Here is a 13,323-nt window from a genome sequence, read left to right on the forward strand (position 1 = left end):
CCTCCGTAGGAGAAGACCTCCTTAGGAGGCTTCTATAGAATAGAAGACCTCTGTAGGAGGCTTCTATAGAATAGAAGACCTCTGTAGGAGGCTTCTATAGAATAGAAGGAGGCTTCTATAGAATAGAAGACCTCCGTAGGAGTCTGATATAGAATAGGAGACCTCCGTAGGCGGCTTCTATAGAATAGAAGACCTCTGTAGGAGGCTTCAATAGAATATAACCCCGTAGGAGGCTTCAATAGAATATAACCCCGTAGGAGGCTTCTATAGAATAGAAGACCTCCGAAGATGCTTCTATAGAATAGAAGACCTCCGTAGGAGGCTTCTATAGAATAGAAGACCTCCGTAGGAGGCTTCTATAGAATAGAAGACCTCCGTAGGAGGCTTCTATAGAATAGAAGACCTCCGTAGGAGGCTTCTATAGAATAGAAGACCTCCGTAGGAGGCTTCTATAGAATAGAAGACCTCCGTAGGAGGCTTCTATAGAATAGAAGACCTCCGTAGGAGGCTTCTATAGAATAGAAGACCTCCGTAGGAGGCTTCTATCGAATAGAAGACCTCCGTAGGAGGCTTCTATAGAATAGAAGACCTCCGTAGGAGGCTTCTATCGAATAGAAGACCTCCGTAGGAGGCTTCTATCGAATAGAAGACCTCCGTAGGAGGCTTCTATCGAATAGAAGACCTCCGTAGGAGGCTTCTATAGAATAGAAGACCTCCGTAGGAGGCTTCTATCGAATAGAAGACCTCCGTAGGAGGCTTCTATAGAATAGAAGACCTCCGTAGGAGGCTTCTATAGAATAGAAGACCTCCGTAGGAGGCTTCTATAGAAAAGAAAACCTGCGCAGGAGGCTTCTATACAATAGAAGACCTCCGTAGGGGGCTTCTATAGAATAGAAGACCCCCGTAGGATGCTTATATAGAATAAAAGACCTCCGTAGGAATCTGCTATAGAATAGAAGACCTCAATAGGAGCCTAGAAGAGCTACGTAGGAGGCTTCAATAGAATAGAAGACCTCCGTAGGAGGCTTCTATAGAATAGAAGACCTCCGTAGGAGGCTTCTATAGAATAGAAGACCTCCGTAGGAGGCTTCTATAGAATAGAAGGTCTACGTAGGTTTCTTCTATAGAATAGAAGACCTCAGTAGGAAGCATCTAAAGAATAGAAGACCTCCGTAGGAGGCTTCTATAGAATAGAAGACCTCCGTAGGAGGCTTCTATAGAATAGAAGACCTCCGTAGGAGGCTTCTATAGAATAGAAGACCTCCGTAGGAGGCTTCTATAGAATAGAAGACCTCCGTAGGAGGCTTCTATAGAATAGAAGACCTCCGTAGGAGGCTTCTATAGAATAGAAGACCTCCGTAGGAGGCTTCTATAGAATAGAAGACCTCCGTAGGAGGCTTCTATAGAATAGAAGACCTCCGTAGGAGGCTTCTATAGAATAGAAGACCTCCGTAGGAGGCTTCTATCGAATAGAAGACCTCCGTAGGAGGCTTCTATAGAATAGAAGACCTCCGTAGGAGGCTTCTATCGAATAGAAGACCTCCGTAGGAGGCTTCTATCGAATAGAAGACCTCCGTAGGAGGCTTCTATAGAATAGAAGGTCTCCATAGGATGCTTCAATAGAATAGAAGGTCTCCATAGCAGGCTTCTATAGAATAGAAGGTCTCCGTAGGAGGCTACTATAGAATAGAAGGTCTCCGTAGGAGGCTTCTATAGAATAGGGGACCTCCGTAGGAGGCTTCTATTGAATAGAAGACCTCCGTTGTAGGCTTATGTAGTATAGAACACTTAAGTCTTCTTTTTATAATATTTAAAGATTTTCATCTGTATAAGACCTCCTTAAACATCGTTTTTTTTTTCAAATTCCTTCGAATCTTTAACAAACACTTCTTAGAATGGCGTTGCAAAATATAAATCACAAATCCATGACAACTTAACATTTGTACGCTCGCGACAAAAGTGAATGACTTTTAGTAGCTTTCCAATTGGAGCAGATACTTTGCACCGAAAGCTACTGCACTGTGAGGGTTTGCCTCTTCTTCTTCTTCTCCATTTAAGAGCATAACACTTAAATGTACTGCTAATGACAAGTTGATGTTAATGAAAAAAGTCAAAATAGAAGAAATCAAAACTTTCTTGTCAACCAGCCATCCACAAGAGGTCAGAATTTTTGTTCATTGTCTTGCTGGGCAAAGATGAGATTCAAGAACTTTTAGGAGTATTCTAAAGAAACACAACACAATGCAGTTTGTAAAAAATCTGTTTTAGACATTTGTAAATGTTTTGTGACTGTGTGTTTATTTTTTTATTTCATGGACAACAACAAACAAACAGCTAAAGATTTCGCTTTGGAGCATTGAAAACGAAGTGAAGAATATTACGCCTTTTTGCAGTTAGACTTTATCGAAGAGACTAGGGCATTGTTAAGTCATTGAAAACCCAATTAGGCAGTTTCAAGGTATCATTATAACTGGTTTTGTTTTTGTCAATTTCCTTTTGTTGTTAAGGCGTTGCGACAGCTCTGAACAGTTTACCGTTCGCTTGGGTATGTCGCAGAGAAAGAAAAACAATATTTCCGTTATGCCCACCAAGGAACATCCCATACACAAGCCAGCTAGGCCACCAAAAGAAGCTATAAAGAAACGCATAAAAAATTATAGAGACGGAGGTTTAACTGTAATAATGCAACTATGGGAAATTTAGACTTAGATAGCACAACATAGATGCTTCTTCATTGTGTTGATGTCCTCTGAAGGATATTTTCTTTCAATGGAACATGTTCATCTTTGAGGTCTTATCTCCTTACAAAATTTTACTTAAGTTCTTTCTATTGATACTTTTGGATCTATTGATAACTTTGGATAAAATTTATCCTACTGAAGACATCATCTCATATGGAAAGTCTAAATTTCTTTGTCCCCCTCTCTTGAAACTTACCCATTAAATCAACCAAGGTATAAATGGCTGTTGTCCGATAAACCTTTATATAATCCCATAGGAAATATACTTCCATTAAAATTTCCGTTTCATTCTGATCCAAGGGCACATTGGGTAAATTATCAGAATGTACATCAGGAAAAAAGCTCAGGGATTCGCAATTGAAAAAGCAGGGACAACTCATTCCACTCTCATGATAGGCCACATATTCTTGTTCACCGACTTGTTCAATGTTTAGCAAGACATCTGAAAGAGCAGAGAGAGAGAGAGACAGAGGAAGGTTAGACACTGAATATTCTATTCCATTAAAGCCCCCTACGGAGCACTTATATTATGTAGAAGCCTACAACAGAGGTCTTCTGTGCTGTAGAAGCCTAAAACGGAGGTCCTTTATGCTATAGAATCTTCCAACGGGAGTCTTATATGCTATAGAAGCCTCCAACAGAGGTCTTCTATGCTATAGAAGCCTCCAACGAAGGTCTTCTATGCTATAAAAGCCTCCAACGGAGGTCTTCTATGCAATAGAAGCCTCCAATGGAGGTCTTTCATGCTATAGAAGGCTCTAACAGAGGTCTTCTATTCTATAGAAGCCTCCAACGGAGGTCTTTCATGCTATAGAAGGCTCGAACAGAGGTCTTCTCTGCTATAGATGCCTCCAACGGAGGTCTTCTATGCTATAGAAACCCCAACGGAGGTCTTCTATGTTATAGAAGCCTCCGACGGAGATCTTCTATGCTATAGAAGCCTCCAAAGGTAATCTTCTATGCTATAGAAGCCTCCAACGGAGGACTTCTATGCTGTAGAATCCTCCAAAGGAGGTCTTCTATGTTATAGAAGCCTCCGACGGAGATCTTCTATGCTATAGAAGCCTCCAAAGGTAATCTTCTATGCTATAGAAGCCTCCAACGGAGAACTTCTATGCTGTAGAATCCTCCAAAGGAGGTCTTCTATGGTATAGAAGCCACCAACGGAAGTCTGCTATGCTACAGAAGCCTAAAACGGAGGTCTTCTATGCTCCTACGGAGGTCTTCTTTGCTATAGAAGCCTCCTACGGAGGTCTTCTATGCTATGAAAGCCTCCTACGAAGGTCTTCTATGCTATAGCAGCCTCCTACGGAGGTCTTCTATGCTATAGAAACCTCCTACGGAGGTCTTCTATGCTATAGCAGTCCCCTACGGGGGTCTTCTGTGCTATAGCAGCCTCCTACGGAGGTCGTCTATGCTATGGAAGCCGTCTTCCCTTCTATAAAAGCCTCCTACAGAGGTCTTCTATTCTATGGAAGCCTCCCACGGTGGTCTTCTATTCTATAGAAGCCTCCTACGGAAGTCTTCTACTATATAGAAGCCTCCCACGGAGGTCTTCTATTCTATAGAAGCCTCCTACGGAGGTCTTCCATTCTATAGAAGCCTACCACGGAGGTCTTCTTTTCTATAGAAGCCTCCTACGGTAGTCTTCCATTCTATAGAAGCCACCAACGGAGGTGTTCTATTGTATAGAAGCATCCTACGGAGGTCTTGTATTCTATAGAAGCATCCTACGGAGGTCTTATATTCTATAGAAGCCTTCTACGGAGGTCTTCTATTCTATAGTAGCCTCTTACGGAGGTCTTCTATTCTATAGAAGCCTCCTACGGAGGTCTTCTATGCTATAGAATTTTCCAACGGAGGTCTTCTATGCTATAGAACCTTCCAACGGAGGTATTCTATGCTATAGAATTTTCCAACGGAGGTCTTCTATGCTATAGAACCTTCCAACGGAGGTCTTCTATGCTATAGAAGCCACTTACGGATCTCTTCTATTCTATAGAAGCCTCCTTCGGAGCTCTTCTATTCTATAGAAGCCTCCTACGGTGGTCTTCTATTCTATAGAAAACTCCTACGGAGGTCTTCTATTCTATAGAAATCTTCAACGGAGGTCTTCTATGCTATAGAAGCCTCCAACGGAGGTCTTCTATGCTATAGAAGCCTCCTACGGAGCTCTTCTATTCTATAGAAGCCTCGTACGGAGCTCTTCTATTCTATAGAAGCCTCCTAGGGAGCTCTTCTATTCTATAGAAGCCTCCTACGGTGGTCTTCTATTCTATAGAAAACTCCTACGGAGGTCTTCTATTCTATAGAAATCTTCAACGGAGGTCTTCTATGCTATAGAAGCCTCCAACGGAGGTCTTCTATGCTATAGAAGCCTCCTACGGAGCTTTTCTATTCTATAGAAGCCTCGTACGGAGCTCTTCTATTCTATAGAAGCCTCCTACGGAGCTCTTCTATTCTATAGAAGCCTCCTACAGAGCTCTTTTATTCTATAGAAGCCTCGTACGGAGCTCTTCTATTCTATAGAAGCCTCCTAGGGAGCTCTTCTATTCTATAGAAGCCTCCTACGGTGGTCTTCTATTCTATAGAAAACTCCTACGGAGGTCTTCTATTCTATAGAAATCTTCAACGGAGGTCTTCTATGCTATAGAAGCCTCCAACGGAGGTCTTCTATGCTATAGAAGCCTCCTACGGAGCTCTTCTATTCTATAGAAGCCTCGTACGGAGCTCTTCTATTCTATAGAAGCCTCCTAGGGAGCTCTTCTATTCTATAGAAGCCTCCTACGGTGGTCTTCTATTCTATAGAAAACTCCTACGGAGGTCTTCTATTCTATAGAAATCTTCAACGGAGGTCTTCTATGCTATAGAAGCCTCCTACGGAGCTTTTCTATTCTATAGAAGCCTCCTAGGGAGCTCTTCTATTCTATAGAAGCCTCCTAGCGAGCTCTTCTATTCTATAGAGGCCTCCCACGGAGCTCTTCTATTCTATAGAAGCCTCCTACGGAGCTCTTCTATTCTATAGAAGCCTCCTACGGAGCTCTTCTATTCTATAGAAGCCTCCTACGGAGCTCTTCTATTCTATAGAAGCCTCCTACGGAGCTCTTCTATTCTATAGAAGCCTCCTACGGAGCTCTTCTATTCTATAGAAGCCTCCTACGGAGCTCTTCTATTCTATAGAAGCCTCCTACGGAGCTCTTCTATTCTATAGAAGCCTCCTACGGAGCTCTTCTATTCTATAGAAGCCTCCTACGGAGCTCTTCTATTCTATAAGCCTCCTACGGAGCTCTTCTATTCTATAGAAGCCTCCTACGGAGCTCTTCTATTCTATAGAAGCCTCCTACAGAGCTCTTCTATTCTATAGAAGCCTCCTACGGAGCTCTTCTATTCTATAGAACCCTCCTACGGAGGTCTTCTGCACTACATAAGCCTCCAACGGAGCTCTTCTATTCTATAGAAACCTCCTACGGAGCTCTTCTATTCTATAGAAACCTCCTACGGAGCTCTCATATTCTATAGAAGCCTCCTACGGAGCTCTTCTATTCTATAGAAACCTCCTACGGAGCTCTTCTATTCTATAGAAGCCTCCTACGGAGCTCTTCTATTCTATACAAGCCTCCTACTGAGCTTTTCTATTCTATAAAAGCTCTTCTATTCTATAGAAGCCTCCTACGGAGCCCATCTATTTATTTTTTTATTCTATAGAACTTCCTACGGAGATTTTCTATTTTATAGAAGCCTCCGATGGAGGTCTTCTATTCTATACTAGCCTCCTGCGGAGGTTTTCTATTGTACAGAAGCCTCCTACGGAGGTCTGCTATTCTATAGAAGCTTCCTACGGAGCTTCCTACGGAGGTCTCATCTCACATACGGTGCAAGATTCACTTACCATTGTGCTGATACAAACAGGGTAAATCGACCAATCTGCAAGGCCTATACTCATCATCTCTGGGATACAATATATCCAGGGTACAGTTGCACAATCTCACGAGATATTCCTGTTGACATTCCGACTGGCAATTTTCAAACATATATTGGTGACCCTTCAGAGATTTGTAAAACAGACTTTGCAGTTCATCCTAAAAATAAAGATTATAAATTCTGAAAACTCAAAGTAGATCAGGCGATAAGATTCCACCTCAAAAACACATTGCCGCATTGACTGAGAAAATATTCGGGTGTTGTTATCGAAAAAGTGCAAATAAGCTGATATCCCCACTGTGGTTCTGGTACTGGTGGGTATTTCATGGGGTAAATAGGACCACACACCTGGTTCCACAACCATTAACTGTAAAATTGGTTAGGGAAACAAGAAGATAAATATTTTTTCCTAATAAAGAAATAATGCAACAGATAAAGCTGCCTACCATAACACCCTTAGTGTCCCACGACAGGGGAGAATGTGAATTCTCTCTTAAAAATATCTTCACTTTCAAACTATTCAGCGGTCCCATGCCCAAGCTACGCCATGGGTAGAACTCATCCGTTTTCATTTTCTCCATTCCCTCCTTAGTTTCAATGGAATTGAAAGCCAAACATAGACCCTGTTGAGATTTGCGAGCAGAGAATATTTCACAACAATCATAGCTACGATTGGCCCATGAACATTCACTGAGAATTTCATGACAGCGCCATGCCATCAGTTCCACAACTAGCGTGAAGTTGATATAATTCAAATCCCACAATAATATCGGAGGATACAAGGTGGAGAGATTTTTAAAGTTATCGAATTTGACAAATTGCAAGGTATCGTAGGCATTGAGAACTTCCATGAAAACTTGTTCGTGTTGCGGTGTCCGGTGTGTTGGAAGTAAAAATTTCTCTTTGGCTTCTGGATAACGTTCCCAATTCAGGCGATTTTTGTTGCAAAGTGTTATCTCTGGGAATGGAATTTTAAATACAGGACACTGCAGATCAGAGATGACAGTCTTTAGTGGGTGGTAGGTATTGATGTAAACTATGTGCCAGGATACATAGGAAAATATGGCGATGGCAGAAATTAATCCCCAGGACCAAAGGAATCTGAAGGAAGATGGGAAAACGGGTTGCCGTCATTGAAAAAATCCAAAAATATTATATTGTTTTAAAAATCCAAAAAATATGAAAAATAATTTTTTAAAAAAATCCAAAAATATAAAAAAATATTTTTTTAAAAATCCAAAAAAAGAAGATTTTTATTTAAAAAAATCGAAAATATAAAACATTTTTTTTAAATGCAAGAATATCAAAAATATTTGTTTTTTTTAAATCCAAAAATATGAAAGATATTTTTTACAAAATCCAAAATTAATAACGGTGTAAAAAAATACAAAATCCAAAAACATTTTTTTTAATCCAAACATATGAAAAATATTGTTTTAAAAAATCAAAAAATATAAGTATAAAAAATATATATTTAAAAATCCATTAATATGAAAAATATTTTTTTAAAAAAAAATCCAAAAATATGAAAAGTATTTTTTACAAAATCCAAAAATATGAAAAATATTTTTTTTTTAAATCCATAAATATGAAAAATAGTTTAAAAAAAAAACCAAAATTATGAAAAATATTTTTTTGAAATTCAAAACTATGAAAAATGTTTTATAAAAACTTCAAAAACATGAAAAATAAGTTTTAAAAAAACCCAAAATATGATTTTTTTAAATCAAAAAATATGAAAAATATTGTTAAATAAATAAAAATATATTTTAAAAAATTCAAAAATATGAAAAGCATTTATTTACCATATCCAAAAATATGAAAAATATTTTTCTTAAAAATCCAAACATATGAAAAATATTTTTTTTTAAAATCCAAAAATATGAAAATTTTTTTTTTTCAAATCCATAAATATGAAAAATAATTTTAAAAAAATCCAAAAATATGAAAAATATTTTTTTTAAATTCAAAACTATGAAAAATATTTTATAAGAACTTCAAAAACATGAACAATAAGTTTTAAAAACCCAAAAAATATGATTTTTTTTTCGATTTTTTGAAAAATCTAAAGATATTAAAAATATTTTTTTTAAATAATCTAAAGAAATAAAAAATATTTTTTAAAAAAAAAATCCAAAAATATGAAAAATATTTTTTTAAAAAAATTCAAAAAAGAAGATTTTTATTAAAAAAATCGAAAATACGAAAAATATTTTTAAAAAAATTCAAGAATATCAAAAATATTTTTTTAATCCAAAAATATGAAAAATACTTTATAAAACGCTGCAAACATAAAAAATATATATTGTTTTAAATAATCCAAAGATATGAAACAAATTTTTTTAAATCCAAAAATATGATAATTATTTGTTTATAAAATCCAAAAATATGGAAAACTATTTTTTAACAAAATCGAAAAATATGAAAAATATTTTTTTAAAAAAATCCAAAAATATTATTTTTATTTTTAAATCCAAAAATATTTTTCATATATTTGCTTATAATTTAAAAATATTTTTCATATTTTTGTTTAAAATAAAAAAATATTTTTTTAAGTCCAAAAATATGAAAAATATTTTTTTACAAAATCCAAAAATATGACAAATATTTTATAAAAAAAAAAACTAAAAAATAAAAGTATTTTTTTTACAAAATCCAAAAACATGAAAAATATGTTTTTTTTAATATTGTTTAAAAATATCTTTCATATTTTTGTTTAAAATAAAAAAATATGATTTTTTTAATCCAAAAATATGAAAGATATTTTTTAAATAATCAAAAAATATGAATATTTTTCAAAAAATCCAAAATTTTAAAAAAAAATCCAATAAAAAATATATATATTTTAAAAAATCCATATATATGAAAAGTATTTTAAAAGTATTTTTTTTTGAAAAAAATCCAAAAATATGAAAAAAAATTTTTTAAATGCATAAATTTGAAAAATATTTTTTTTTTTGAAATTCAAAGCTATGAAAAATACAATAAGTTTAAAAAACCCAAAAATATGATTTTTTTAGTATTTTTATTAAAAAATCCAAAAATATAAGAAATATTTTCTTAAAAAATCCGCAAATATGAAACATATTTTTTTTTTTAAAATCCAAAAATATGAGAAATATTTTTTAAATCAAAGATATGAAAAATACTTTTAAAAAAACCCAAAAATATGAAAAATGGGGTTTTAAAAAAATCAAAAAATGTGAAACGTATTTTCTTACAAAATCCAAAAAATTGAAAAATATTTTTTTTTAAATCCAAAACTATGAAAAGTATTTATAAAATTTTTTTTAAATCCAAAAATATGACAAATATTTTTTATAAATCAAAAAAATATTGTTTTAAAAAAAAAACCAAAAAAATTAAATTTATTTTTTTTTAAATAATCCAAAAAATATTGTTTTAAAAAAATCCAAAAATTTAAAAATATTTTTTAAAAAATCCAAAAATAAGAATCTTTTTTCTTTAATATCCAAAAATGTTTTTTTTTAAGATCAAGAAATGTGAAAAATATTTTTTGAAAAATCCAAAAATCAAATCAACGTTTTTGCGGAAAATATTCAATAAAAAAATTCACGTTGTCGCGAAAAATATTCTTTAAAAAATGTACGTTTAAAAAAAAATATCGAAAAATCCCACGTTTTGTTGGAAAAAATATTGTGTAAAAAATCCACGTTTGTTGGAAAAAATATTGTTTAAAAAATCCACGTTTTGTTGGAAAAAATATTGTGTAAAAAATCCACGTTTTGTTGGAAAAAATATTGTTTAAAAAATCCACGTTTTGTTGGAAAAAATATTGTTTAAAAAATCCACGTTTTGTTGGAAAAAATATTGTTTAAAAAATCCACGTTTTGTTGGAAAAAATATTGTTTAAAAAATCCACGTTTTGTTGGAAAAAATATTGTTTAAAAAATCCACGTTTTGTTGGAAAAAATATTGTTTAAAAAATCCACGTTTTGTTGGAAAAAATATTGTTTAAAAAATCCACGTTTTGTTGGAAAAAATATTGTTTAAAAAATCCACGTTTTGTTGGAAAAAATATTGTTTAAAAAATCCACGTTTTGTTGGAAAAAATATTGTTTAAAAAATCCACGTTTTGTTGGAAAAAATATTGTTTAAAAAATCCACGTTTTGTTGGAAAAAATATTGTTTAAAAAATCCACGTTTTGTTGGAAAAAATATTGTTTAAAAAATCCACGTTTTGTTGGAAAAAATATTGTTTAAAAAATCCACGTTTTGTTGGAAAAAATATTGTTTAAAAAATCCACGTTTTGTTGGAAAAAATATTGTTTAAAAAATCCACGTTTTGTTGGAAAAAATATTGTTTAAAAAATCCACGTTTTGTTGGAAAAAATATTGTTTAAAAAATCCACGTTTTGTTGGAAAAAATATTGTTTAAAAAATCCACGTTTTGTTGGAAAAAATATTGTTTAAAAAATCCACGTTTTGTTGGAAAAAATATTGTTTAAAAAATCCACGTTTTGTTGGAAAAAATATTGTTTAAAAAATCCACGTTTTGTTGGAAAAAATATTGTTTAAAAAATCCACGTTTTGTTGGAAAAAATATTGTTTAAAAAATCCACGTTTTGTTGGAAAAAATATTGTTTAAAAAATCCACGTTTTGTTGGAAAAAATATTGTTTAAAAAATCCACGTTTTGTTGGAAAAAATATTGTTTAAAAAATCCACGTTTTGTTGGAAAAAATATTGTTTAAAAAATCCACGTTTTGTTGGAAAAAATATTGTTTAAAAAATCCACGTTTTGTTGGAAAAAATATTGTTTAAAAAATCCACGTTTTGTTGGAAAAAATATTGTTTAAAAAATCCACGTTTTGTTGGAAAAAATATTGTTTAAAAAATCCACGTTTTGTTGGAAAAAATATTGTTTAAAAAATCCACGTTTTGTTGGAAAAAATATTGTTTAAAAAATCCACGTTTTGTTGGAAAAAATATTGTTTAAAAAATCCACGTTTTGTTGGAAAAAATATTGTTTAAAAAATCCACGTTTTGTTGGAAAAAATATTGTTTAAAAAATCCACGTTTTGTTGGAAAAAATATTGTTTAAAAAATCCACGTTTTGTTGGAAAAAATATTGTTTAAAAAATCCACGTTTTGTTGGAAAAAATATTGTTTAAAAAATCCACGTTTTGTTGGAAAAAATATTGTTTAAAAAATCCACGTTTTGTTGGAAAAAATATTGTTTAAAAAATCCACGTTTTGTTGGAAAAAATATTGTTTAAAAAATCCACGTTTTGTTGGAAAAAATATTGTTTAAAAAATCCACGTTTTGTTGGAAAAAATATTGTTTAAAAAATCCACGTTTTGTTGGAAAAAATATTGTTTAAAAAATCCACGTTTTGTTGGAAAAAATATTGTTTAAAAACTTCACGTTTTGTTGGAAAAAATATTCTTTAAAAAATCCACGTTTTGTTGGAAAAAATATTGTTTAAAAAATCCACGCTTTGTTGGAAAAAATATTGTTTAAAAAATCCACGCTTTGTTGGAAAAAATATTGTTTAAAAAATTGCTTAAAAAATCCACGTTTTGTTGGAAAAAATATTGTTTAAAAAATCCACGTTTTGTTGGAAAAAATATTGTTTAAAAAATCCACGTTTTGTTGGAAAAAATATTGTTTAAAAAATCCACGTTTTGTTGGAAAAAATATTGCTTAAAAAATCCACGTTTTGTTGGAAAAAATATTGTTTAAAAAATTCACGTTTTGTCGGAAAAATATTGTTTAAAAAATCCACGTTTTGTTGGAAAAAATATTGTTTAAAAAAAATCCACGTTTTGTTGAAAAAAATATTGTTTAAAAAATCCACGTTTTGTTGGTAAAAATATTGTTTAAAAAATCCACGTTTTGTTGAAAAAAATATTGTTTAAAAAAAAATCCACGTTTTGTTGAAAAAAATATTGTTTAAAAAATCCACGTTTTGTTGGAAAAAATATTGTTTAAAAATCCACGTTTTGTCGGAAAAATATTGTTAAAAAAATCCACGTTTTGTTGGAAAAAATATTGTTTAAAAAATCCATGTTTTGTTGGAAAAAATATTGTTTAAAAATATTGTTAAAAATATTGTTTCTCATGGGATGTCTTGAATTGGTTACCTCTCAATAGGTTTCGAGGCCCTTTGAAATATCCTATCGACAGCATGTATTGTAGATATATTTGTAAAATCTTCCAGTAGTTCACGCCACAGTTTTGGTGTCTCAGTTTTTCGACTGAATGGTAGAATAATTGAAAGCTTAGGTTTTTGTTTTTGAAAAGCTTTGGAGGCTTTCATGATTTTCCGCTTGTGTTTCACAATTGGCGTTGAAAAGAAACTGCTGTGAAATTTGAATAATGCTGTCCTTTAAGTGTGAACATTTACTTAAGGTAAAAATCCTGAAATAAATGGCGTCAATAAGGTCTTCAATAACATAAATAGCTATTGATAGTTTAATGAAGTGACAAATATATGAGCTGATATTATAGGAATTATATTGGTAAATATTTATCCAAAATTAAATAAATTAGAATATTGTTTGCTTAAATCCTTGTTGGAGAGTCGTTCATTAATATGCAGTAATTTCTGACTCACAAGCTGTCAGAACTATATTTCTCTCATTTGTAAATATTTGTGCCACAATTTCGATTAGTTTCTATCCCATCTAAACCCACC

At 32.6% G+C, this 13,323-nt stretch overlaps 1 protein-coding gene across 1 annotated transcript; it reads right to left on the minus strand.

Annotated features, from left to right (window-relative positions):
• Positions 1-2,279: 2,279 nt before the first annotated feature.
• On the minus strand, positions 2,280-13,039 carry LOC141392604 (pickpocket protein 19-like). Its single transcript, XM_073965536.1, has 6 exons — positions 12,770-13,039; positions 7,109-7,763; positions 6,880-7,029; positions 6,631-6,820; positions 2,938-3,183; positions 2,280-2,632 (listed from the first exon to the last, which is right to left on the minus strand). Exons 1-6 carry the CDS (start codon positions 12,943-12,945, stop codon positions 2,454-2,456), a joined length of 1,596 nt encoding a protein of 531 aa, XP_073821637.1. The 5' UTR covers positions 12,946-13,039; the 3' UTR covers positions 2,280-2,453.
• Positions 13,040-13,323: the final 284 nt, after the last annotated feature.

Source organism: Musca autumnalis, unplaced genomic scaffold (genome assembly GCF_047663935.1).
Source record: "Musca autumnalis isolate F117 unplaced genomic scaffold, ASM4766393v1 scaffold_2, whole genome shotgun sequence".
NCBI classification, from domain to species: Eukaryota; Metazoa; Arthropoda; class Insecta; order Diptera; family Muscidae; genus Musca; species Musca autumnalis.

What these genes read in the sequence shown, in the direction of transcription:
- LOC141392604 (XM_073965536.1), bottom strand. Translation starts at nt 12,945, where the DNA reads ATGAAAGCCTCCAAAGCTTTTCAAAAACAAAAACCTAAGCTTTCAATT. An exon ending in GCCTCGAAACCTATTGAGAG is followed by an intron (nt 7,764 to 12,769) that starts GTAACCAATTCA and finishes ATCTTCCTTCAG; the next exon opens with ATTCCTTTGGTCCTGGGGAT. An exon ending in TACCTTGGTTGATTTAATGG is followed by an intron (nt 2,633 to 2,937) that starts GTAAGTTTCAAG and finishes GTTTCTTTATAG; the next exon opens with CTTCTTTTGGTGGCCTAGCT.